General features: G+C 40.4%; 3 protein-coding genes across 8 annotated transcripts; all 3 read left to right on the top strand.

Annotated features, from left to right (window-relative positions):
* The first annotated feature begins 8,647 nt into the window (after positions 1 to 8,647).
* Positions 8,648 to 12,979, top strand: LOC116192855. Of its 3 annotated transcripts, XM_031521536.1 has the most exons (9): positions 8,648 to 8,895; positions 8,991 to 9,316; positions 10,880 to 11,217; positions 11,394 to 11,571; positions 11,679 to 11,862; positions 11,957 to 12,040; positions 12,120 to 12,227; positions 12,318 to 12,584; positions 12,677 to 12,979. In XM_031521536.1, exons 2-9 carry the CDS (start codon positions 9,132 to 9,134, stop codon positions 12,809 to 12,811), a joined length of 1,479 nt encoding a protein of 492 aa, XP_031377396.1. In that variant the 5' UTR covers positions 8,648 to 8,895; positions 8,991 to 9,131; the 3' UTR covers positions 12,812 to 12,979. The 3 variants fall into 3 exon arrangements, with proteins under 3 accessions (XP_031377396.1, XP_031377398.1, XP_031377397.1); XM_031521538.1 differs by lacking the exon at positions 8,991 to 9,316 and having other exon boundaries at positions 8,651 to 8,895; XM_031521537.1 differs by lacking the exons at positions 8,648 to 8,895; positions 8,991 to 9,316 and adding an exon at positions 10,186 to 10,506.
* A 216-nt stretch (positions 12,980 to 13,195) lies between these two features.
* LOC116192856 lies at positions 13,196 to 15,271 on the top strand. Its single transcript, XM_031521539.1, has 6 exons — positions 13,196 to 13,507; positions 13,767 to 13,855; positions 14,052 to 14,220; positions 14,316 to 14,399; positions 14,663 to 14,770; positions 14,864 to 15,271. Exons 1-6 carry the CDS (start codon positions 13,505 to 13,507, stop codon positions 14,900 to 14,902), a joined length of 492 nt encoding a protein of 163 aa, XP_031377399.1. The 5' UTR covers positions 13,196 to 13,504; the 3' UTR covers positions 14,903 to 15,271.
* A 1,958-nt stretch (positions 15,272 to 17,229) lies between these two features.
* On the top strand, positions 17,230 to 20,743 carry LOC116192410. Of its 4 annotated transcripts, none has more exons than XR_004154068.1 (9): positions 17,230 to 17,388; positions 17,762 to 18,099; positions 18,327 to 18,504; positions 18,612 to 18,795; positions 18,890 to 18,973; positions 19,059 to 19,160; positions 19,251 to 19,523; positions 19,616 to 20,050; positions 20,251 to 20,743. XR_004154068.1 is itself a non-coding variant. In XM_031520956.1 (8 exons), the coding sequence occupies exons 2-8, from the start codon at positions 17,805 to 17,807 to the stop codon at positions 19,748 to 19,750; spliced, it is 1,257 nt and encodes a 418-aa protein (XP_031376816.1). In that variant the 5' UTR covers positions 17,230 to 17,388; positions 17,762 to 17,804; the 3' UTR covers positions 19,751 to 20,136. The 4 variants fall into 4 exon arrangements, 1 of the variants encoding a protein (XP_031376816.1); XR_004154066.1 differs by having other exon boundaries at positions 19,053 to 19,160; XR_004154067.1 differs by having other exon boundaries at positions 19,053 to 19,160; positions 19,616 to 20,054.
* The last annotated feature ends 1,023 nt before the right edge of the window (positions 20,744 to 21,766 follow it).

Here is a 21,766-nt window from a genome sequence, read left to right as displayed (position 1 = left end):
ATATTTCATGCAATGATTCTTATATTCGAGGATGCAAAATATTTGATAAAGAGATAAGGACTTGACATATGACACCACCTTATTAATCCTAGGATGACACAATATTTTTATTTCATATGAAATAACCCGGCTTGGTACGTTCTCCTGAATTTCAGTAAAGTAATAAGTCTCCTCCCGAAGTTCCCAACCCAAGGATGCATCCTCTCAACTCGTTTTTATAATGGGAGCAGAGATACTAATATGCTGCCCGTTAGTGCTGAATAGCAATTAGACATGATGTAATATGCAATTTCAGTGATTCATAGAAAAAAAAAATTACCATGCCTTGCCTCTCTTAAAATAGAACATAGATTGAAACATATATGGGCTCCATATCATTCAAAATAGAGCATAAATTGGTCGGCCTTTGCCTAGGACCTTCTAATATGCATATAGGACAAACAATCAATATTGAAAAGTGCAAAGATGAAAGGTAAATGTAGGACAAAAGCTTCTAATTTTCTGTGGTCATGCACACGACTATCATATCAATTATATATCAAATAACAGGTTTATTCAACAGATATGAATGCCATCAAATAATGGAATAAGTAACTTTTAATTAGATGGGGCAATAAGTGATCGATTGATGTAAATGAAAAGGTTGCGTTATACATACGGATTTTTCATCGATATGATGTAGTCTCTCGGTGTCCCCTGTAGTCAAGTAGCTTTTTCAATAGAGTCCGCGAATTTTTCGCAGAAGACATGATCACGCCGCTAAGCAGAGTTCCATTTCTTGCTTTGTTTTTCGAGCACATGCGAAAAAGAGAATGGGAGAAAAAGGCAAAAGAACAGTATTGGGGTGTAGATTACCTCGGGAGGGGCGTGACGATAATGGATGCTGGCAGGGGTGAGCATGCGTCAGTAAGAGAAGGCAAAAGCAAGGAGGGGGATTTCTGAAATCCAATCTTCAGCGAACGTAGAAGGCGTTAGGAATTAGTGTATGCTCTAGAGGCAATCTGTCATCAATTCTGTAATATGACATATATTTCATTATAATACGAGGCATTTATGTTATTGTGTAGGTTGCGCTGAATATTAATTTTACACAATAACGCCCTTGGAATAGTAGGTTCAACGGGCATCAAGTGTGACTTGATTGTGAGATCTTATAATGACTGAACTCTATTCCTAAATGTCCCTAGTCAAAGTATTATCGTTAATTAGGACAACGGTAATGTAGTTAGACTAGTGTGGGTGTAGATTGATGACCAAGTCTCACAGGTCATGGATGTAGAGACATCGAGTCACACCGCAGGTATACATTAGGAGTAATGTGTACTGGACTGACCCGTCATGAGACTGCTACATGGGTTGTTACGTGACTGTCATTAGCAAATCTCATAGTGACTATAGTGCAGTGATCCTTTGACTTGAGGTCATCATAGTTTCCTACATGTAATGTCGTATACTTTGATACTCTCAAACGCCACCGTAACAGGCTGGTTATAAAGACAGTAATTAGGTATACCACAGAGCATGGAGAGGAATGTGAGTGACCAAGATAGGATTTGTCCCTCCTACGTAATGGGAGTGATATCTCACGGCCGCTTGATGGGCAAAGTCTATAAGTGTATGCATACCCAAATGAGTCGATATAGGGATATCGATCTCATTTGTTCTGATAGACTTACCCGGTAAACCAAGAAAAAGAGATTGAGCCATACAAGGATGACAACGACCATGCCTTGGGCGCAATAGAGATATAGAGGATAAAGGGATTATACTGCACGGTAACATAGGTTACAAGGTTCGTCGAGAAATTGACTTTCCGATTACTTGAGTAGCAGTGATGCATTGCTAGATGCCGCTCACTGTTTGTAATATTGAAATAGAGATTTCGATATTACTGTCAACGTAATTGGGAATCTACAGGGTCACACACTACGACCAAATCGACGAGATACTTTCGAAACACTATAATCGTCTAATAGAGATTAGATGATTTAAGGTGTAATCGATTAATCGGATATTTAATGAGATTAATTTACCGATTAACTAGACCCGATTTACTATATTAATTGGACTCGATTTATACACGAAATAGAGACGCACGGCGGCACGAAATAAAGCCATTTGGCTTTTGCATGGACGGCCATATAATGGCATGCATGCATGGCCACATGGAAGGCCATTTGATGGCCACGGTGCATGACCATGCAAATGGTCAACTCCATTGCATGTATATATATACATACATGATGGAGAATGGCCGTGATTTGTTTTTGGTCAGAAATGCATATGATGCATTTGTAAGTCTCTTTATGTAAGTGTGTATGCATATATGTGTATGAACGTTCAATCGAATTGTTCGATTCGAAGAGGTCAATTAATGTAATAAAGATCGGAGTCGCACCGGTGTTTCCTTCGAGCATTGGCCGCTAGCACCGCTGATCTCGAAGACTCGTCGACGAAGTCGGTGTGGATACCGATAGAGGCGTCACGCGTGGGACGCTCGATCGACAGTTTAAAAGATTCCAGGTACACTTTATCTATTCCCATTCTACTAGAAGGTCTTGGGATCTAATTTCACAGGTAGGAAATTTTGAATTTCTATTCCTTTCACGCTTTCGTAGGCCCCGTGAAACTAGCAATTGGTATCAGAGCCTAGCTAGTTAGAATCTGAATAGATAGAAGCATGAAATAGGATTTTATGCTTGTTACATGTGTGCTTGGTGCTAGCATGACTATTAGACCTCGACTAGGCTATAGTTGTATTAGTATAATGGTTGTACTTGCATGACTGTTAGTGGTATAATTGTTATACACAGGAACTATTATGTAATGGTTACATAATAGTAAATGGTGAGATCGATTTAAATATTGTTAAAATCTCTCAATAATATTAAGTCCATAGCCTTCCATCGTGTAACGCTCGTCAAGACCAAGATCGATAAGTGTGTAGACCTAGTCCTCGCAGGATGCCCTCATCTATCCTGGTAAGGCGTTGTGTTTACAGATGGGTCGGACTTAATTGAGCAAGCCTAATAGGACTAGGAGTTCAGAGGCAAGGAGTTGGGCGTCAATCTACAAGGTAGATTGGAATAAGGTGTTATTCACCCAACTAACCAAGAGTTGCATGTGATGCAATTGGGAAAGAGGGTTCCCTACCTAAATAGCAAGTTCTGGGAGTTTCAGCCCTCGCTGACTCAGAACTTGGTGAAATATGGATCTTGGACCGCTATGAGAATGAGATTCTCCGAATCAATGGTGAGGGTCATTGATTTGATAAAAATAGTGGGAGCAATATTTAATAAAGTCCTCATTAAATATTGTGATTTCATAATACTTATTCTGTGTATTTCTGTGGTAGTTTCCATGGCAGTAAACACATCTAGTGCCTTCTGTTTGCGATCAATCCTTGATAAGGAAAAACTATCCGGGAATAATTTCCTGGATTGGTACCGTAACTTGAGAATCGTTCTCACTCAGGAGAAAAAGTTATATGTCTTGAAGCAACCTCTTCCTGCGCCATCACTTGATAATGCCACCCGAGCTGAGAGAGATGCTTATAGGAAGCATCAAGATGATGTCGTGAGCGTCGGATGTCTCATGCTAGCCATCATGGATCCGGAGCTTCAGAAGCAACACGAGCACATGGGGTCGTACGACATGATTGTACATCTCAGGCAGCTCTATCAAGAGTAGGCCCAGCATGAGCGGTTCAACGTATCGAAGGCACTTTTTCAGGCAAAGTTGACTGAGGGCAGCCCGGTAGGTCCTCATGTACTCAATATGATTGGGTACGTGGAGACTCTGGGATGACTAGGATTTCCTCTAGGTCAAGAGTTGGCCACAGATTTAATCCTGCAGTCGTTGCCCAGCAGTTATAGTCAGTTCGTCATGAACTATAATATGAATGACTATAACAAACCATTGCCTAAACTGCTTGGCATGTTGAGAATAGCTGAGCAGGATATCAGTAAAGGGACACCTGTTCTGATGGTCCAAGGGACCAAGAAAAAGGGCAAAGGCAAGAAGAAAGGCAATAAGGCTAAGGGCGCATCCAAGTATGACTCGGGTGCATTGAAGCCCAAGGCCAAAGTGGCAAAGGATGATTGCTGCTTCCACTGTGGCAACAATGGCCATTGGAAGCGGAATTGCAAGGTATACCTGGAGGAGTTGAAGAAGAAGAAGGGAAGTGAGACTTCTACTTCAGGTATTCATGTTATAGAGATCAATGTATCTACTGCTTCTACATCTTGGGTATTAGATACCGGGTGTGGTGCTCACATTTGTGGAAATGTGCAGAATCTAAGAAACAGTAGATCGTTAGCAAAGGGCGAGGTAGACCTACGAGTTGGAAATGGAGCAAGGGTTGCTGCATTAACTGTAGGGACTTATCACCTGTCTTTGCCTATTGGGCTTGTATTGGATCTTGACGACTGTTATTATGTGCCTGCTATTAGTAGAAACATAATATCTGTTTCTTGTTTGGACAAGAAGGGATTTTGTTTCACTATCAAGAACAAGTGTTGTTCTATGTACATGAATGATGTATTTTATGGCAGTGCACATTTAAGTAATGGTCTGTATGTTCTTGATCTAGACACGCCCGTTTATAACGTGGAAACCAAACGGCTCAAGTCCAATGATTTGAACCCGACTTACCTCTGGCATTGTCGTTTAGGCCATATTAGCGAGAATCGTCTCTCCAGACTCCATAAGGATGGATTACTAGACTCGTTTGATTTTGAATCAATCGAGACTTGTGAACCTTGTTTAATGGGGAAAATGACTAAGGCCCCCTTTACTGGAAAGGGTGAGTGAGCTAGTGATCTTCTGGCTCTTATACATACCGATGTATGTGGACCAGTGAACAAGCTTGCTAGAGGTGGGTATCTCTACTTCATTACATTTACTGATGATTTCAGTAGATTTGGATATGTGTATTTGATGAAACACAAATTCGAATCCTTTGAAAGGTTCAAGGAATTTAAGAATGAAGTGGAAAATCAGTTGGGTAAGAGTATTAAAGTTCTTCGATCAGATCGAGGAGGTGAATATTTAAGATATGAGTTTGCTGACTATCTTAGACAGTGTGGGATTCTATCCCAACTGACTCCACCCGGAACACCACAGTGGAATGGTGTAGCTGAGAGGAGGAATCGAACTTTATTGGATATGGTTCGATCTTTGATGAGTCATGCGGACTTACCGGACTCCTTTTGGGGATATGCTCTACAGATAGCGGCTCTCATATTAAACCATGCTCCGTCGAAATCAGTTGAAAAGACACCATATGAGATGTGGTATGAGAGGCGTCCCAATATGTCTTTTCTAAAGATATGGGGTTGCGAAGCTTACGTGAAGAAATTGTCTTCAGATAAGCTTGGCCCTAAATCGGATAAATGTTACTTTGTAGGGTATCCTAAGGAAACACGAGGATACTATTTCTATAATCCCACCGAGGGCAAAGTGTTTGTCGCTCGAACTGCGGTATTCCTTGAGAAAGAGTTTCTCTTCAAAGGAACAAGTGGGAGGAAATTAGGACTTGGGGAAGTTCTACCACAAAATGACATTGACCAATCGACGGGTAAGGTTGCAGAACAACCACAAGGTGTTGTGGTACAATCTTCTACACAGGTGACACAGGAGTCTCGTAGGTCTGGTAGGATACGTCATAAGCTCGAGAGATATGGATTTCTCGTGACTCAAGATAATGATGTATTGCTCGTAGATAATGATGAGCCTACAACCTATGCGGAAGCCGTGACAGGCCCATACTCCAAGAAATGGCTAGAGGCCATGAAATCTGAGATGGAGTCCATGTACACTAACCAAGTATGGACTTTGGTTGATCCACCTGAAGGGGTAAAACCTATTGGGTGTAAGTGGGTTTTCAAGAAGAAGACCGACATGGACGGTAATGTGATTACCTTTAAGGGTCGACTAGTGGCGAAAGGTTTCAGACAAATTCATGGTGTTGACTATGACGAAACCTTTTCCCCGGTGGCTATGCTTAAATCTATTAGGATCTTGCTTGCAATTGCAGCTTACTATGACTATGAGATCTGGCAGATGGACGTCAAAACCTTTTCCCCGGTGGCTATGCTTGAATCTATCAGGCTCCTCGATGATGTGTACATGACACAACCTGAGGGTTTTGTCGATCCACAAAGTGCCGGAAAGGTTTGTAAGCTGCAACGGTCTATTTATGGACTGAAGCAAGCTTCTAGGAGCTGAAATCTTCGCTTTGATTATGCAGTCAAAGAGTTTGGCTTCATTAAGAATGAAGATGAACCCTGTGTTTACAAGAAGGTTAGTGGGAGCGCAGTGATCTTCGTGGTGTTGTATGTAGATGACATACTTCTGATCGGGAATGACATTCCTTCTCTACAGTCTGTGAAGATCTGGTTAGGAATGTGTTTCTCCATGAAGGACTTAGGCGAAGCTACCTATGTGTTAGGTATCAAGATCTATAGAAATAGATACAGGAGACTGCTTGGCTTAAGTTAGAGTGCATATATAAATAAAGTGCTTCGACGCTTTAGTATGTAGGATTCTAAGAAAGGATCGTTGCCCATGTTACATGGCATAAGCCTTTCGAATGCTTAGAGTCCTTCTACTCAGGAGGAGAGGGATCGCATGAGTAGGATTCCATATGCATCAGCTATTGGATCCATCATGTATGCCATGTTATGCACTCGACCTGATGTCTCGTATGCTTTGAGCATGACGAGTCGGTACCAGTCAAATCCAGGTGAGAGACAGTGGATCGCAGTAAAGAACATCATTAAGTACTTGCGAAGGACTAAGGAGATGTTCTTGGTATATGGGGGCGAAGAAGAGCTCGTTGTAAGAGGTTACACCGATGCTAGCTTCCAGTCCGATAAGGACGATAGTAGATCACAATCAGGGTATGTGTTCTGCCTTAATGGAGGTGTTGTGAGTTGGAAGAGTTCCAAGCAAGAGACAGTAGCCGACTCTACCACAGAGGCCGAGTATATCGCTGCCTCTAACGCCGCAAAAAAAGGCCGTTTGGATCAAGAAGCTCGTAACAGAACTTGTTGTGGTTCCGAGCATCGCAGACCTAGTGGAACTCTATTGTGACAACAATGGAGCCATTGCGCAGGGTAAGGAACCCAGGTCTCACCAGCGATCCAAACATATATTCAGGCGCTTCCTTCTCATTCGCGAGATTGTCGACAGAGGAGATGTGAAGATATGCAGAATACCAATAGATGAGAATCTCGCAGATCCACTTACGAAACCTCTTGTACAGCGCAAGCACGAGGCTCACACTAGATCCTTAGGCATTAGGAATATGCCAGATTGGCTCTAGTGCAAGTGGGAGATTGTTGGGAATTAGTGTATGCCCTAGAGGCAATCTGTCATCAATTCTGTAATATGACATATATTTCATTATAATACGAGGCATTTATGTTATTGTGTAGGTTGCGCTGAATATTAATTTTACACAATACCGTCCTTGGAATAGTAGGTTCAACAGGCATCAAGTGTGACTTGATTGTGAGATCCTATAATGACTGAACGCTATTCCTAAATGTCCCTAGTCAAAGTATTATCGTTAATTAGAACAATGGTAATGCGGTTAGACTAGTGTGGGTGTAGATTGATGACCAAGTCTCACAGGTCATGGATGTGGAGACATCGAGTCACACCGCAGGTATACATTAGGAGTAATGTGTATTGGACTGACCCATCATGAGACTGCTACATGGGTTGTTACGTGACTGTCATTAGCAAATCTCATAAGGACTATGGTGCAGTGGTCCTTTGACTTGAGGTCATCATAGTTTCGTACATGTAATGTTGTATACTTTGATACTGTCAAACGCTATCGTAACAGGCTGGTTATAAAGACAGTAATTGGGTATACCACAGAGTATGGAGAGGAATATGAGTGACCAAGATAGGATTTGTCCCTCCTACGTAATGGGAGTGATATCTCACGGCCGCTTGGTGGGCAAAGTCTATAAGTGTATGCATACTCAAATGAGTCGATATAGGGATATCGATCTCATTTGTTCTGATAGACTTACCCGGTAAACCAAGAAAAAGAGATTGAGCCATACAAGGATGACAACGACCATGCCTTGGGATCAATAGAGATATAGAGGACAAATGGATTATACTGCACGGTAATATAGGTTACAAGGTTCGTCGAGAAATTGACTTTCCGATTACTTGAGTAGCAGTGATGCATTGCTAGATGCCGCTCACTGTTTGTAATATTGAAATAGAGATTTCGATATTACTGTCAACGTAATTGGGAACCTACATGGTCACACACTACGACCAAATCGACGAGATACTTTTGAAACACTGTAATCATCTAATAGAGATTAGATGATTTAAGGTGTAATCGATTAATCGGATATTTAATGAGATTAATTTACCGATTAACTAGACCCGATTTACTAGATTAATTGGACTCGATTTATACACGAAATAGAGACGCACGACGGCACAAAATAAAGCCATTTGGCTTTTGCATGGACGACCATATAATGGCATGCATGCATGGCCACATGGAAGGCCATTTGATGGCCACGGTGCATGACCATGCAAATGGTCAACTCCATTGCATGTATATATATACATACATGATGGAGAATGGCCGTGATTTGTTTTTGGTCAGAAATGCATATGATGCATTTGTAAGTCTCTTTATGTAAGTGTGTATGCATATATGTGTATGAACGTTCAATCGACTTGTTCGATTCGAAGAGGTCAATTAATGTAATAAAGATCGGAGTCGCATCGGTGTTTCCTTCGAGCATTGGCCGCTAGCACCGCTGATCTCGAAGACTCGTCGACGAAGTCGGTGTGAATACCGGTAGAGGCGTCACGCGTGGGACTCTCGATCGACAGTTTAAAAGATTTCAGGTACATTTTATCTATTCCCATTCTACTAAAAGGTCTTGGGATATAGTTTCACGGGTAGGAAATTTTGAATTTCTATTCCTTTCACGCTTCCGTAGGCCCCGTGAAACTAGCAGAAGGAGGAAGGGAAAATCTGAAATTTAATCTTGAGACAAAGAGAGGATGAAGAGGGAGACGTGATCAAACAGAAAGGGAGAGAGAGGGTGAAGAGAGAGAAAGAAAAATGGTGATGATGCAGAATGAGGTGCTTTCTTCGGCCTTCGTTTGGGCTGCTCATGGCCTTTCTCGTGTTCGGCCCCGAATCACAAGCTTGGCTGCCAATCCTCCTCGTGGGCTTCTATGAAGTCATGGTCCTTTTGACAATGTGTCAGGCCTCCAATCACGTTATCGCTCCAACTCATGCCTCGAGCCCTCAATCCGCGAGGTGCCAAAGATGAGTGTGCACATTTCTTTTAAACCCAATGTTTCAAGCTTGGTCTAGGTGTTGAACGGACTCGTCAGCAGGTCTTGAGTTAATCGCTTCAATTGGTTCAACCATTGATTTGACTTCTCTTTTTATTTTCAATAAATTATAAGGAATCTTAGTATTATCGAAGCTAACATAAACCGATGAGCTAAGGAAGAAGTCCAAAAGCTTTCTTTATTATTAAGTAGCTTAAAAAGTCACTGTATGGAGGAGAAAGTGCTTTTCCTCTGCTGTCATTTCATTGGAGAAGGCAAAGGGGCCTCAACTTCTTCAAGAAGAACCTTCCCGGAGAATTTCAAATGAATAAATTCTATTGGCATTCCCATTTTCAATTTGCTCCCCCGAAATTGGTGTTTTTCAAAGCTGGCACGGCCCGTATGGTTGAGTGGTTACCCGGTGACCCGGGGAGGTTTAACAAGAATACAATTAAATAGAAAACCCGACTAAAAATAGGTAAACTTAGTTAACTCATCAACCCAAATGATTCACCAGTTGCAGTCTTATCGATTATTTAGGAAAAAGTATTGTCTTTTCTCATTTTTTCTAGATTAATTAGAAGAATTCTTTATTTGAAATACTAATTATACAAATTATGATATATATGATAGTTTTTTTAATTTTAGGTTTGCTTTTCAAATTCATCTCATGTAATCTTAATTTATTAAATTGAAAATATTGAATATTCGTATACCAATTTTTGCTTAGAAGTTCTCACGAAGAGTACATTCATTTTTTATGCTCTCGAAGTTCTCTTTTATTTTTTCAAAAATGCGTATAAATTAATGTAAATACAGACATTACTTAAGCATGAAGTAAGTATTAGTAATAATATAATATAATATAATTGTTCTTAATTCAATCTTATAGGCCAATTTATAAAGTATTTAAAAAGGGATGGTTATTTATGGAACTTGAATAAGCCAACAATATTGTGAATAAGATGCATCATTATAATGGCATAATAATGGTTGATCAAAGAATACATCATATATTTTAAATAAAGATGTTGAATTATTAAAATTTTCAGATACTTTATAATTTCCTCTCTCTTACCTTATAAATAAAGCCATGAAGAAGATCCCATGCCTCATTGTATTAAGCTCAACCTGGTCTATTCTCTGAATAACAGAGCTCTCTCCCACTCTCTTGTGAGTTCTTCTCTTCTTTGTCCTCCTATGTTCTTCTGCTTTTTTTTTTTCTTGAAATGGATTCTTGTTGTTAAGTGCTTCTTAGTTCTTCATTCATGAAATGATCATATATTTTGCTCATTTTGGCGGATCATGGAATGAATATAAGATGATGGTCTCGATTGTTAGCTGTCTAGTATTAATTGCTTTAGGCACCTATGGTAGCAGGGCTAGTTGACATTATTCGTGTTTCTGCTGATTTTCATTCTTTACCACATCCCGAGATTCATTTTATGCGCTACTCGGAACTCGAACCTGAGAGAACCCAAGAATTTGTTGTTTATCTTCATAACTTTGCTGGTGATCTTTATTGTCATGTTGGTGGGATTTTCAGGTCATACATAAAAAAGAAGTGGTGTATTTGGTCTGCTCTATCTATGGCATATATCCCACCACACATGCGGAAAAGCAAAGAGGTTCGGTCTCCGACAGCTGCGATGCTAGTTCCTAGGTTCCAGAAGAATCTTAATCTCGGATCAAAACCCGGCATGGACAAGAGCGGCAAGATTGTTTATGCAGACACTGCGATATCGAGATGGTTTGCTGTTGGCTTGGATGGCAGGGAAACAGAGGGCCCACCTCCCGTTCTTCTTCAGCGAGTACCCGTGGAGATGATTGAGCGGATAAATGTTGAGACGCCTCTGGCGCTAGTGAGAAGTAGCCATCTCAATGGTTGGTATCCGAGAATTTCCCGAAATTCCATCGAATTTCAGTTGAAAGGGCCCTTTAGGTGATGAATTGCAAAATTAGATCCAAGACATCTGTGTTCTTAATATCTAGTCTCCATAGATTCATTCATTTGTATGGAATTGTTTGTTTATGTGCTTCATTTTTCGGTCTGGTGGAAGAGGGGCAGAGGACTCGGGATAGCTCAGACAAGCCATGGACTTACCTTATTGAAAAGATCCTGCCGGACTTAATCTGTTCTTCTAAATTCATGAGGGGCCAAATGGAAGCAGAGGGCTGGAACTCAAAGGAAGTAAAGCCAAAACTCGTCGCGAGAGTCGGAAAAATCCTTTTTATCCCGTAAGTTAATTTTACACGCAAACAAAAATGCAATCAGAAGCAACTTTTTTGTTTGCCTTTTATTCTTGTATTGGGGAGGAATGTATGATATAAATTCACATGATCAGGAGGAGGCCTTCCATTTGGGAGGAAGATCTGAATAAAGATTCAATCAACGAAGCCACCTTGAAGCAGTTGAACAGAACCTTCTACGCCTTTATCCCTGCTTCATCTATGAAGGGCATTGTGGACGAAGTTGTTCCGAAGATTGGAGTCAAATTCGAAGATCTAAAGGATGTATATTATGTAAAGGTAGTTGTTTCGTTCTCCGAGAACTTCTGAAAAGCCTCATGTTGTATTTGTTTGTTTTGTTATTGGTACTCGTTCTGTTTTTCTCCTTGGGCAGTTGTCCGACAAATCTCGACCCGATGCAACTATCTCATGCAAATGCAGAGTCATGAAAAAAGAGAATCGGCTTGAACCCTATAAGGCAAACTTCTGCTTCTGAACCACCAATTATAGGCAGTTCCTGATTTCCCTTTTCTAAAAAAACTATGCTGAAAATGCAGCTTCAGTTAAACCAAGTCCGCCACATGGTGCATGATATCTCGTGCATTGAGAAAAAATCCGACCTAAGGCTCATGCTCTTCACCAAGCGAAGTTTAATATCTCTTCATGTAAGTCACGTTTAATCCTCAACATGTACATAGTTTAACTATTTTGATTCAGGCAATGCTTTCTGATCAGATTGCTTAAATACCTTTCAGGATGATGAGGAGGAGAGCATCAAGGCTTTGATTGCTTCAGCGATATTAGACCCGACTTCAAAGGGAGGTCTGAGATGGCCATTTGGTAAGGCATCATCCCCTGGGGATAGATACAGAGTCATTGACGCGTGGCATACGGTTTCACGAGTTTATGTGAGCCCTTCGATGAGACTTAAGGTCCAAGATTCAAATTATTTCAAGACATCAGTTAGGGAAACCACGGGGGAGATCACACTCGGGTTGAAGGGAATCGCTTCAGAGTTACTGGTACAATCCGGTTTCTTTCGACATCTTTTTGACTCGTTTAATCCCAACTACTTATTGCAAAAGAATCATAAATTGATCCGTTTTCTTTTCAGGAAAAGAAGCTCGAGATCAACTTGGTATCTGACATGCTCGAGAGCATATTGAAGCTGCTGTGGGAGCATTTCTTGCATTTCGAAGCAGTTCACAATGGAAATACTGCTGCTATGGATATTCCCATGTTCTCGTGATTGCTCTCTGCTCTCAGCGTGTTATGTTTCACAAGTACCTAAAGCTTCGGTTGGTTAAGTTCATGTAAACTTGCTTCGCTATCAGCTCAGTGTTAACTATTATGAGAAGATGTTTAAGCAGTTAACTATTAAAACAAAAAAGACGGCAGAATCTACCAGTTGGTCGAATATGTGCAGTCAAATCTGATGATTTCTAAAAAATGTCTTGTTAATGTTTGACGGCGAAAAGCCTGAACCTAAATGGAGCCACATGAACTCTGAATACTCGGGGATACCGTAATTACATGGGTCAATTTTAAAGTTGTCCTGAACTACAGGGGGCAATCCGAAGTTGACCCTCAAATACGGGATACAGAAGATTGGACTAGGCTCCCGTTGCATGGCTAGTCAATCAGTGTATTGACAAGGAAACTACCACGTAGAGGAGGAACGTTTCCGGCAATTTCCACTACTAACTCGAGCCCGACCACTGCATGTGTGCTCTTGTCGAAAAATAATGGCGATGGTCCTTTTATTTTCTCTTTCAATGGGAGAGGCTTGGGGACTTAATTGAGAAACTTTACAAGTTTGGGGACGCAAATTAAATCACACAGATTGATGGATAGCAAGTTGAAAGCCAATACAACTTCCCCGGGAAATGAAGACTAGAGAGGTTAGACGCCAACAAGCTTGAAGTGCATCTGTTCCTCAGCAATGGTTGGTAAATTGTCTCTATCAGAAAGTTATAACATCCATGATTGCTTCTGTTACTAAAAATTTCTGATTTTTCGTTTTTGTGTTACGAGAAGTTCCGCGGAGAAATTCATAGTAAAACAAGTTTAACTGCAGTTTAGGATAAGCGTCATCCAAAAAATTTGCTCCCTTATCTGATTGTAAAGATGGATTTATCTGATTGGTGCGTGGATTTTAAATCCTTTTGATCTTTGATCTTTTCCCTTTTATTTGTCTGTGGAAGATGGTCACACGAATAAGGCTACTTCTGAGAAGCCGTGGGTGCGGATTGCTGAGGCAGTTATGCAGGACCTGCTCCCTTCTGCCGTCTCGGTGAGGACTGAAATAGAGGGGAATGTCCAACACTCAGATGAAATAAAGTTGAAATTCGTCGTGAGGGTTGGAAAAGTTCTTTTCCGATCGTGTTGTAACATCCATGCATTTGAAAGCACGTTTTGTTTTTCACTATTTGGTTGACTTACCAGAACATTAGTCGACACAAGTTTATGATAAAAGTTGAAACATTCAGGAGGAGAGGCCCCCCAAGTAAAGACTCTGTCAGTGAAGCCTCTTCAAGTCTGTATAATATAAACTTCCGCACTGATGTTCTGGCATCGTATGTGAAAAGTGTCACAGACAATGTCACTCCGAAAATCGGAGCCAAATCAGAAGATATAAAGGATATTTACCTTGTTAAGGTTGTTCATCCTTTTATGTCTACTTTTCATATTTCTTGCTATGGTAATTTGACTTTTTTTTTTTCCCTAACCATTCGTTTTCTCTGCTCTTGCAGTTGGCTGATAAATCTCGACTGGATGTAACGGTCATTTGCAAATGCAGAGTTGTGAAGGAAGAGAAGCGACTTGAACTTCACAAGGCAACTTACTGTTCATTCAAATAGTTTCTGTTTTCGTTTTTCACGAGAAATGCCAGAAAAGGTCGCTAGTGTGGACTTGCAGTTCGGAGATTTGTCCACTGATAATGTCGTGGTTGTCTCCAAGAACTTAATGCTTTGGAGAACTGAGTCCAATTCTTAGTCTTACTGAATTGCTTAATACTTCTATTGAAATTATCACTTTTTTTTTGGGTAGAAGAAATTATCCCTTTTTTTAATGGAAAATTTTGCTCAAGATTATGCAGGTCGAGTTAAACCCGGTCCGCCACATGATATATGACATATCATGTCTTGAGAAAGATCTTGACCTGAGGTTAATGGTCTTCACCAAGAGAACCGTGTCATCTCCCACTGTAAGTTGCATCAAAGCCTGTACATGTTCTCAATCACATCCATTTGACCGGAGCGATGAATAAGTTTCTAATCCAATTATATGAACTCTTCAGCATGATGACAGAAAGAGCATAAAGGACTTGATCACGTAGCAATCTTAGACCCGAGTGTGAAGGGAGGCTTGAGATGGTGGATAGGAGAGTCGCCGTCCGCGGAGGATAGATACCGAGAGGTCCATGGGTCTAGTACAAGAAATATGAATTCCAATAACTAGTAAAGGGACACGGTAGTCCCATCAAGTACTGAACTTGGAATCTTTCAATTGCCAAAAAAAGGACATGATAAATTTCATTTACGATAGTCGAATTCAAAAATTTCTTATTATTAGGTGAGTATGCGTGGCACTTATATCCCCACCCATTCTCCCAATTATTTTTGTATTAAAGAAATGAAATTATTAATCTTCGCGTGATTCATATTCTTGTGTTCGTATTGACAATAATCCAAAGAAAACTTTCTCTGGCATGACTATTTGAAATAATTTATGTTGTCGAATCAATGTTCATTTTGTAAACTTGCGTTTGTTATTAAATTTATCTTGACGATATACGATTATGCTTCTATTTCATCAGGACAATCTTCAGGCGTTGGGTTAGATTTAGACCTCCTGTGTTACCTGAATATATAGCCGAGCATGTCCTAGCTCTAGAATTAAGGCCTTTTTTTGGTTTTGGAGTAATTTTTTTACTCTACTCCACTTTAACTCCACTTATCTTCAACTCAACAATACAATTATTATTTGTTCATTTTTCTTCAATTTTTTTTATAGTAACTACCATTCAATTTAATTTTTAATACTAAATTTTCTCAACTATTCATTATTTTTACCACAATTTAATAACATAATAATTACTTTCTCTTTATTATTCATTATTATTATTTTTTTCACTTTTTCTCATAATTCAATAACACAATTATTACTTTTTTATTTTCTCCCTACATCTTATTATTACAACCCAATTAAATATATATATACACATAAACATGTGTCCGACTTTCAAACCCCAGACAAATTGAAACCCTATGATTTTAGCATGAGCATATGGCTCACAAATTCCTTTAGTGGCTCGAGTGATTTTAAAAGATACTCGACTTGAATATTTCAACTTGTTCACAATAGATCGCATCGTTGTCGAATGATCAATCTATTCTGCTTGGTAGGATGATCTCTAGTTGATTATGATTGGCGATCTTTGTGTTGAGCCTTGATCATCTTCCAAGATTCCACCTTAGTCGAAGTTAGAGTAAGAAACTCTACGATATGGAAACTCTACGACATGGTCCCCCAACACATTTGAGGAATCAACTCACGTGCGAGTCTAGTCGAAGTTGGAAAAGAGCAACTTATGGCATCTTACAGAACTTGGATTACGGATCAGAGGAGAAACACATGGTCGAGATATTAGTTGTTCGTTCTCGATATCTATCCCGTGTGTTGTGTTGCAGCTGTGGATTCTTTCGATATTGTTAAGCTCATCTTTGTCTTTTGCCAAAGGACGAGTAGTTTTCTCGCCGGTCTTCAACTAGTCGAGCTAATTCCGTGATACTTTTGGCTGCACAATGCTCGACACACTTCATGTAACAATTATAATCGTTCTTAGGATTTATAGCATCCTTGAGCTCCGTCACGTGAGAGGCGATATGCTGGGAATTGCATTCAGGAAAAGGCTCTCCAAAAGGTAAACATGCAGTTTGGATTAAAAATTTTCTCAACTCACGAACTATCCTTATATATATTTAGCTTTTACGTGCCTCTTAGAAAATCGTTTCCTACGTGCCTTTTTAAAAACCGTTTCGTCTTTTCAAGAAATATTTAGTGCCAATTTCACAAATTATCTTTCAAATAAAGTTCTTGTTTCGCATTAATCGTGCCAATCCAATCTTTTGTGCTTGGCTTGTGGAATCTCTTGTGAGATTAGATTGCTAGGCATTCCAGGGTGAAATCCCAAGAATTATTGCAAAGCCACTAGCCGAGCTCATCCTAAAATAAAAAATATATAAATTCATATATATCCTAATTTGTGATATTTAGTATTTCAAATAAAGAATTCTTCTAATTAATGTAGACAAAATGGAAAAAGACAAACATTTTCCTAAATAATCGATCTAACTTCAACCGATGGATCATTTGGGTTGATGGGTTAATTAAGTTTACCTATTTTCAGCCGGGTTTTCTATCTAATTGTAGTCTTGTTAAACCTCCCCGGGGGGTCTCGGGGTAACCCGTTCAACCAAACGGGCCATGCCAGCTTTGAAAAACACTGATTTCGGGGAAGCAAATTGAAAATGTGAATGTCCAAGAGAACTTATTCATTACGAATTCTCCGGGAAGGCCCTTCTTGAAGAAGTTAACGCCCTTTTGCCTTCTCCAATGAATTGACAGCAGAGGATAAGCACTTTCTCCTCTATACAGTGACTTCTTAAGCTACTTTCAACAAAAGTTGGTAATTATAAAGCTACTTCCTCACTTTCCTCTCTCTTACCTTAGCAATAAAGCCATGAAGAAGATCCCATGCCTCATTGTATTAAGCTCAACCTGGTCTATTGTCTGAATAACAGAGCTCTCTTCCAATCTCTTGTGAGTTCTTCTCTTCTTTGTCCTCCTATGTTCTTCTGCTCTTTTTTTTTTTTTTTTTTTTCTGAAATGGATTCTTGTTGTTAAGTGCTTCTTAGTTCTTCATGCATGAAATGATCATATATTTTGCTCATTTTGGCTCATCATGGAATTAAAATAAGATGATGGTCTGGATTGTTAGCTGTCTAGTATTAATTGCTATAAGCATCTATGAAAGCAGGGCTAGTTGACATTGTTCGAGTTTCTGCTGATTTTCATTGTTTACCCCATCCCGAGATTCTTTTTATGCGCTACTAGGAACTCGAACCTGAGAATTTGTTGTTTATTTTCATGACTTTACTGGTGATCTTTATTCTCATGTTGGTGGGATTTTCAGGTCATACATAAAAAAGAAGTGGTGTATTTGTTCTGTTCTATCTATGGCATATATCCCACCACACATGCGGAAAAACAAAGGGGTTCGGTCTCCGACAGCTGCGATGCTAGTTCCTAGGTTCCAGAAGAATCTTAACCTCGGACCAAAACACAGCATGGACAAGAGTGGCAAGATTGTTTATGCAGACACTGCGATATCGAGATGGTTTGCTGTTGGCTTGGATGGCAAGGAAACAGAGGGCCCAGCTCCCGTTCTTCTTCAGCGAGTACCCGTGGGGATGATTGAGCGGATAAATGGAGAGAAGCCTCTGGCGCTAGTGAGAAGTAGCCATCTCAGTGGTTCGTATGTTATCTCTTTGCAAGTGTGATTACATTCTTAGGCTCTTTCTGTTTGGTACCCAAGAAGTTCCCGAAATTCCATGAAATTTCAGTTGAAAGGGCCCTTTAGGTCATGAATTGCAAAATTTGATCCAAGACATCTGTGTTCTTAATATCTAGTCTCCATAGTTTCATTCATTTGTATTGAATTGTTCATTTACGTGCTTCATTTTTCGGTCTGGTGGAAGAGGGGCAGAGGACTCGGGATAGCTCAGACAAGCCATGGACTTGCCTTATTGAAAAGATCCTGCCGGACTTAATCCGCTCTTCTGAAATCATGAGGGGCCAAATGGAAGCAGAAGGCTGGAACTCGAAGGAAGTAAAACCAAGACTCATCGCGAGAGTCGGAAAAATCCTTTTTATCCCGTAAGTTAATCTTACACACAAACAAAAATGCCATCAGAAGCAACTTTTTTCTTTTCCTTTTCTTCTTGTGTTGGGGAGGAATCTATGATATAAATTCACATGATCAGGAGGAGGCCTTCCATTTGCGAGGAAGATCTGAATAAAGATTCAATCAACGAAGCCACCTTGAAACAGTTGAATAGAATCTTCTATGCCAATATCCCTGCTTCGTATATGAAGAGCATTGTGGACGAAGTTGTTCCGAAGATTGGGGTCAAATTCGAAGATCTAAAGGATGTATACCATGTAAAGGTAGTTGTTTCGTTCTCCGAGAACTTCTGAAAGGCCTCATGCTGTATTTGTTTGTTTTGTTATTCATACTCATTCTGTTTTTCTCATTGGGCAGTTGTCCGACAAATCTCGACCTGAAGCAACTATCTCATGCAAATGCAGTGTCATGAAAGATGAGAATCGGCTTGAACTCTATAAGGCAACCTTCTGCTTCTAAACCACCAATTATAGGCAGTTCCCGATTTCCCTTTTCTAAAAAAACTATGCTGAAAACGCAGCTTCAGTTAAACCAAATCCGCCCCATGGTGCATGATATCTCATGCATTGAGAAAAATCTCGACCTAAGGCTCATGCTCTTCACCAAGAGAACTTTAACATCTCTTCGTGTAAGTCACGTTTAATCCTTAACATGTACATAGTTTAACTTGTCTGATTCGGGCAATGATTTCTGATCAGATTGCTTAAATACCTTTCAGGATGATGAGGAGGAGAGCATCAAGGCTTTGATTGCTTCGGCAATATTAGACCCGACTTCGATGGGAGGTCTGAGATGGCCATTTGGTAAGGCCTCATCCCCTGGGGATAGATACAGAGTCATTGGCGTGTGGCATGCGGTTTCACGAGTTTATGTGAGCCCTTCGATGGGACTTAAGGTCAGAGATGCAGATTGGTTTGATTTCAAGACATCAGTCGGGGAAACCACGGGGGAGATCACACTCGGGTTGAAGGGAATCACTTCAGAGTTACTGGTACAATCCTGTTTCTTTCAACTTCTTTTTGACTCGTTTAATCCCAACAACTTATTGCAAAAGAATCATACATTGATCCATTTTCTTTTCAGGGAAAGAAGCTCGAGATCAATTCGGTATCTGATATGCTCGAGAACATATTGAAGCTGCTGTGGGAGCATTTCTTGCATTTCCAAGCAGTTCACAATGGGAATACTGCTGCTATGGATATTCCCATGTTCTCGTGATTGCTCTCTGCTCTCAACGTGTTATGTTTCACAAGTATCTAATGCTTCGGTTGGTTAAGTTCATGTAAACATTTACGGTCGTGCTTTGCTATCAGCCCAGTGTTACCCGTGCGTAAATGCTCATACCCGTGAATGTATGAGAAGATGTTTAAGCAGTTACTATTAAAACAGAAAAGAAAGCAAATTAAAATCACACAAATTGATGGATAGCAAATTGAAAGCCAAATACCACTCCCCCAGGAAATGAAGACCAGAGGTTAGCCGCCAACAAGCTTGAAGTGCATCCGTTACTCAGCAATGGTTGGTAAATTATCTTCTATCGAAATGTTATAACATCCATGATTGCATCTGTTACTAAAAATTTCTGATTTTTCTCTTTCGTGTTACGAGAAGTCCCGCAGAGAAATTCATGGTAAAACAAGTTTAACTGCAATTTTGGATGAGCGTCATCCAAAAAATTTGCTCCCTTCTCTGATTGTAAAGATGGATTCGTCTGACAGGTGTGTGGATTGTAAATTCGATTACCAATGATAATTGAGTCCTCGAAGGCATGTTCAGGCGCTACTACCAATAACATCCCGAAGATCTTCGCCTTCAAATTCCTCCTTGACTGCCTCGAATTCCGATGAAGGTGGCAACGGCCACATGTCCGTAGCGAAAGGGTTCGACGACATCGTCGATAACTCATCAACTGGACAACCCCATTACGTCGTACTCACCGACATTGAGCAACTGGTTGGAGTTGTGGCGAAGAACCAGGTCGGGGCGAACGAGGCCAATCTATGGGGCACTAATCGGCTCAGTAATCCCGCAGGATCGAGTATAAGGGGATTCCTCTATAACTGCTGAGTTCGTTCCAATTCCACTTTCTCTTAAGATGATAAACATCGTTGATAATATTTGAAATGAAGTGAAAAAATATAACTTCGGTTACTAGCACATTATCATATGAAATGAATCAATATCGTCCATAATTTGGATTATATGGTACTACTGGCAAAGCATAAATTAAGTTTCGAATATGATCCTCTATTGGTAAAGCAAACCAAATTTAGTTTGATTGAGGATATCTATGTGCGTACTGATCTATTGGATTATATGACCGATAAAAAAGTTGATCTAGACCAGTATCAGATAATATTACTTCAATTTTATTCTTACCATTAAAAATTGAAGTGGAAGAATTTGTTTCGCTGCTGGCAATTTTTTTACCTGTCCTAAATGAAATTAGGCATACTCTCTCTGTGATTTCGAGCATGGGCATCGTGAATATTTAGTTGCATGTCTATATATTATTCTTCATTATACTAAAAATAAATAAAGTATGTGTAGTACGCCTTCATGAGTTGTTCAAGATTTGTTGAGAATTCTTGGTAAAGAAACAAGGAAGCTGCAGGACAGAAAAACAAGACTTCTCTAGGGAGGAGCTGTGACAAACAAAGTCACCTCCCCACTAGGAGAAATTATGAGATAGCTTGGTCAGGAAAAGGCCTCGTGAGGCAATTACAAGGCAAGAACCCCCTAGGGGCATCCGCAAGTGAGCGCCATTGAGCTAAGACCTCTAGATCGAAACACCTTAAGACCCCCCAAGGGGCATCCGTGAGTGAGCGCCATTGCGCGATGACTTCCTTATTGAAACAACGTAAGACCCCCGTGGGGGGCATTCGCAAGCTAGCGCTATTGCGCTAAGACCTCCGGATCGCAACAACGTAAGACCCCCAGGGAGCATCTGTGAGCAAGTGCCATTGTGCTAAAACCTTTGGATCAAAACAACGTAAGACCCTCAGGAGGCATCAGCGAGCGAGCGCAATTACGCTAAGACCTTCGGATCGAAACAACGTAAGACCGCCTAGGGGTCATCGGCGAGCGAGTGCCATTGCGCTAAGACCTATGGATCAAAACAACGTAAGACCCACCAAGAGGCGAGCGCCATTGAGCTAAGATCTTCGAATCAAAACAATTTGAGATCATTCAATCGTGAGCAAGCGTCACCTGGTGAGGAATCCAAAGAATCCA

Source organism: Punica granatum, chromosome 1 (genome assembly GCF_007655135.1).
Source record: "Punica granatum isolate Tunisia-2019 chromosome 1, ASM765513v2, whole genome shotgun sequence".
NCBI lineage: Eukaryota > Viridiplantae > Streptophyta > Magnoliopsida > Myrtales > Lythraceae > Punica > Punica granatum.
Note: the sequence above shows the minus strand (reverse complement) of the source record. Positions and strands in the feature narration are given on the sequence as shown.

Coding starts and splice junctions, on each gene's coding strand:
- LOC116192855 (XM_031521536.1), top strand. CDS start 9,132: ATGAGGTGCTTTCTTCGGCCTTCGTTTGGGCTGCTCATGGCCTTTCTC. Junction 9,317..10,879: donor TCGAGCCCTCAATCCGCGAG/GTGCCAAAGATG, acceptor TGGGATTTTCAG/GTCATACATAAAAAAGAAGT. Junction 12,228..12,317: donor GAAGTTTAATATCTCTTCAT/GTAAGTCACGTT, acceptor AATACCTTTCAG/GATGATGAGGAGGAGAGCAT.
- LOC116192856 (XM_031521539.1), top strand. Junction 13,856..14,051: donor TGCTCCCTTCTGCCGTCTCG/GTGAGGACTGAA, acceptor TGAAACATTCAG/GAGGAGAGGCCCCCCAAGTA. Junction 14,771..14,863: donor GAACCGTGTCATCTCCCACT/GTAAGTTGCATC, acceptor TGAACTCTTCAG/CATGATGACAGAAAGAGCAT.
- LOC116192410 (XM_031520956.1), top strand. CDS start 17,805: ATGGCATATATCCCACCACACATGCGGAAAAACAAAGGGGTTCGGTCT. Junction 18,505..18,611: donor GGAAAAATCCTTTTTATCCC/GTAAGTTAATCT, acceptor TCACATGATCAG/GAGGAGGCCTTCCATTTGCG. Junction 18,796..18,889: donor AGGATGTATACCATGTAAAG/GTAGTTGTTTCG, acceptor CTCATTGGGCAG/TTGTCCGACAAATCTCGACC.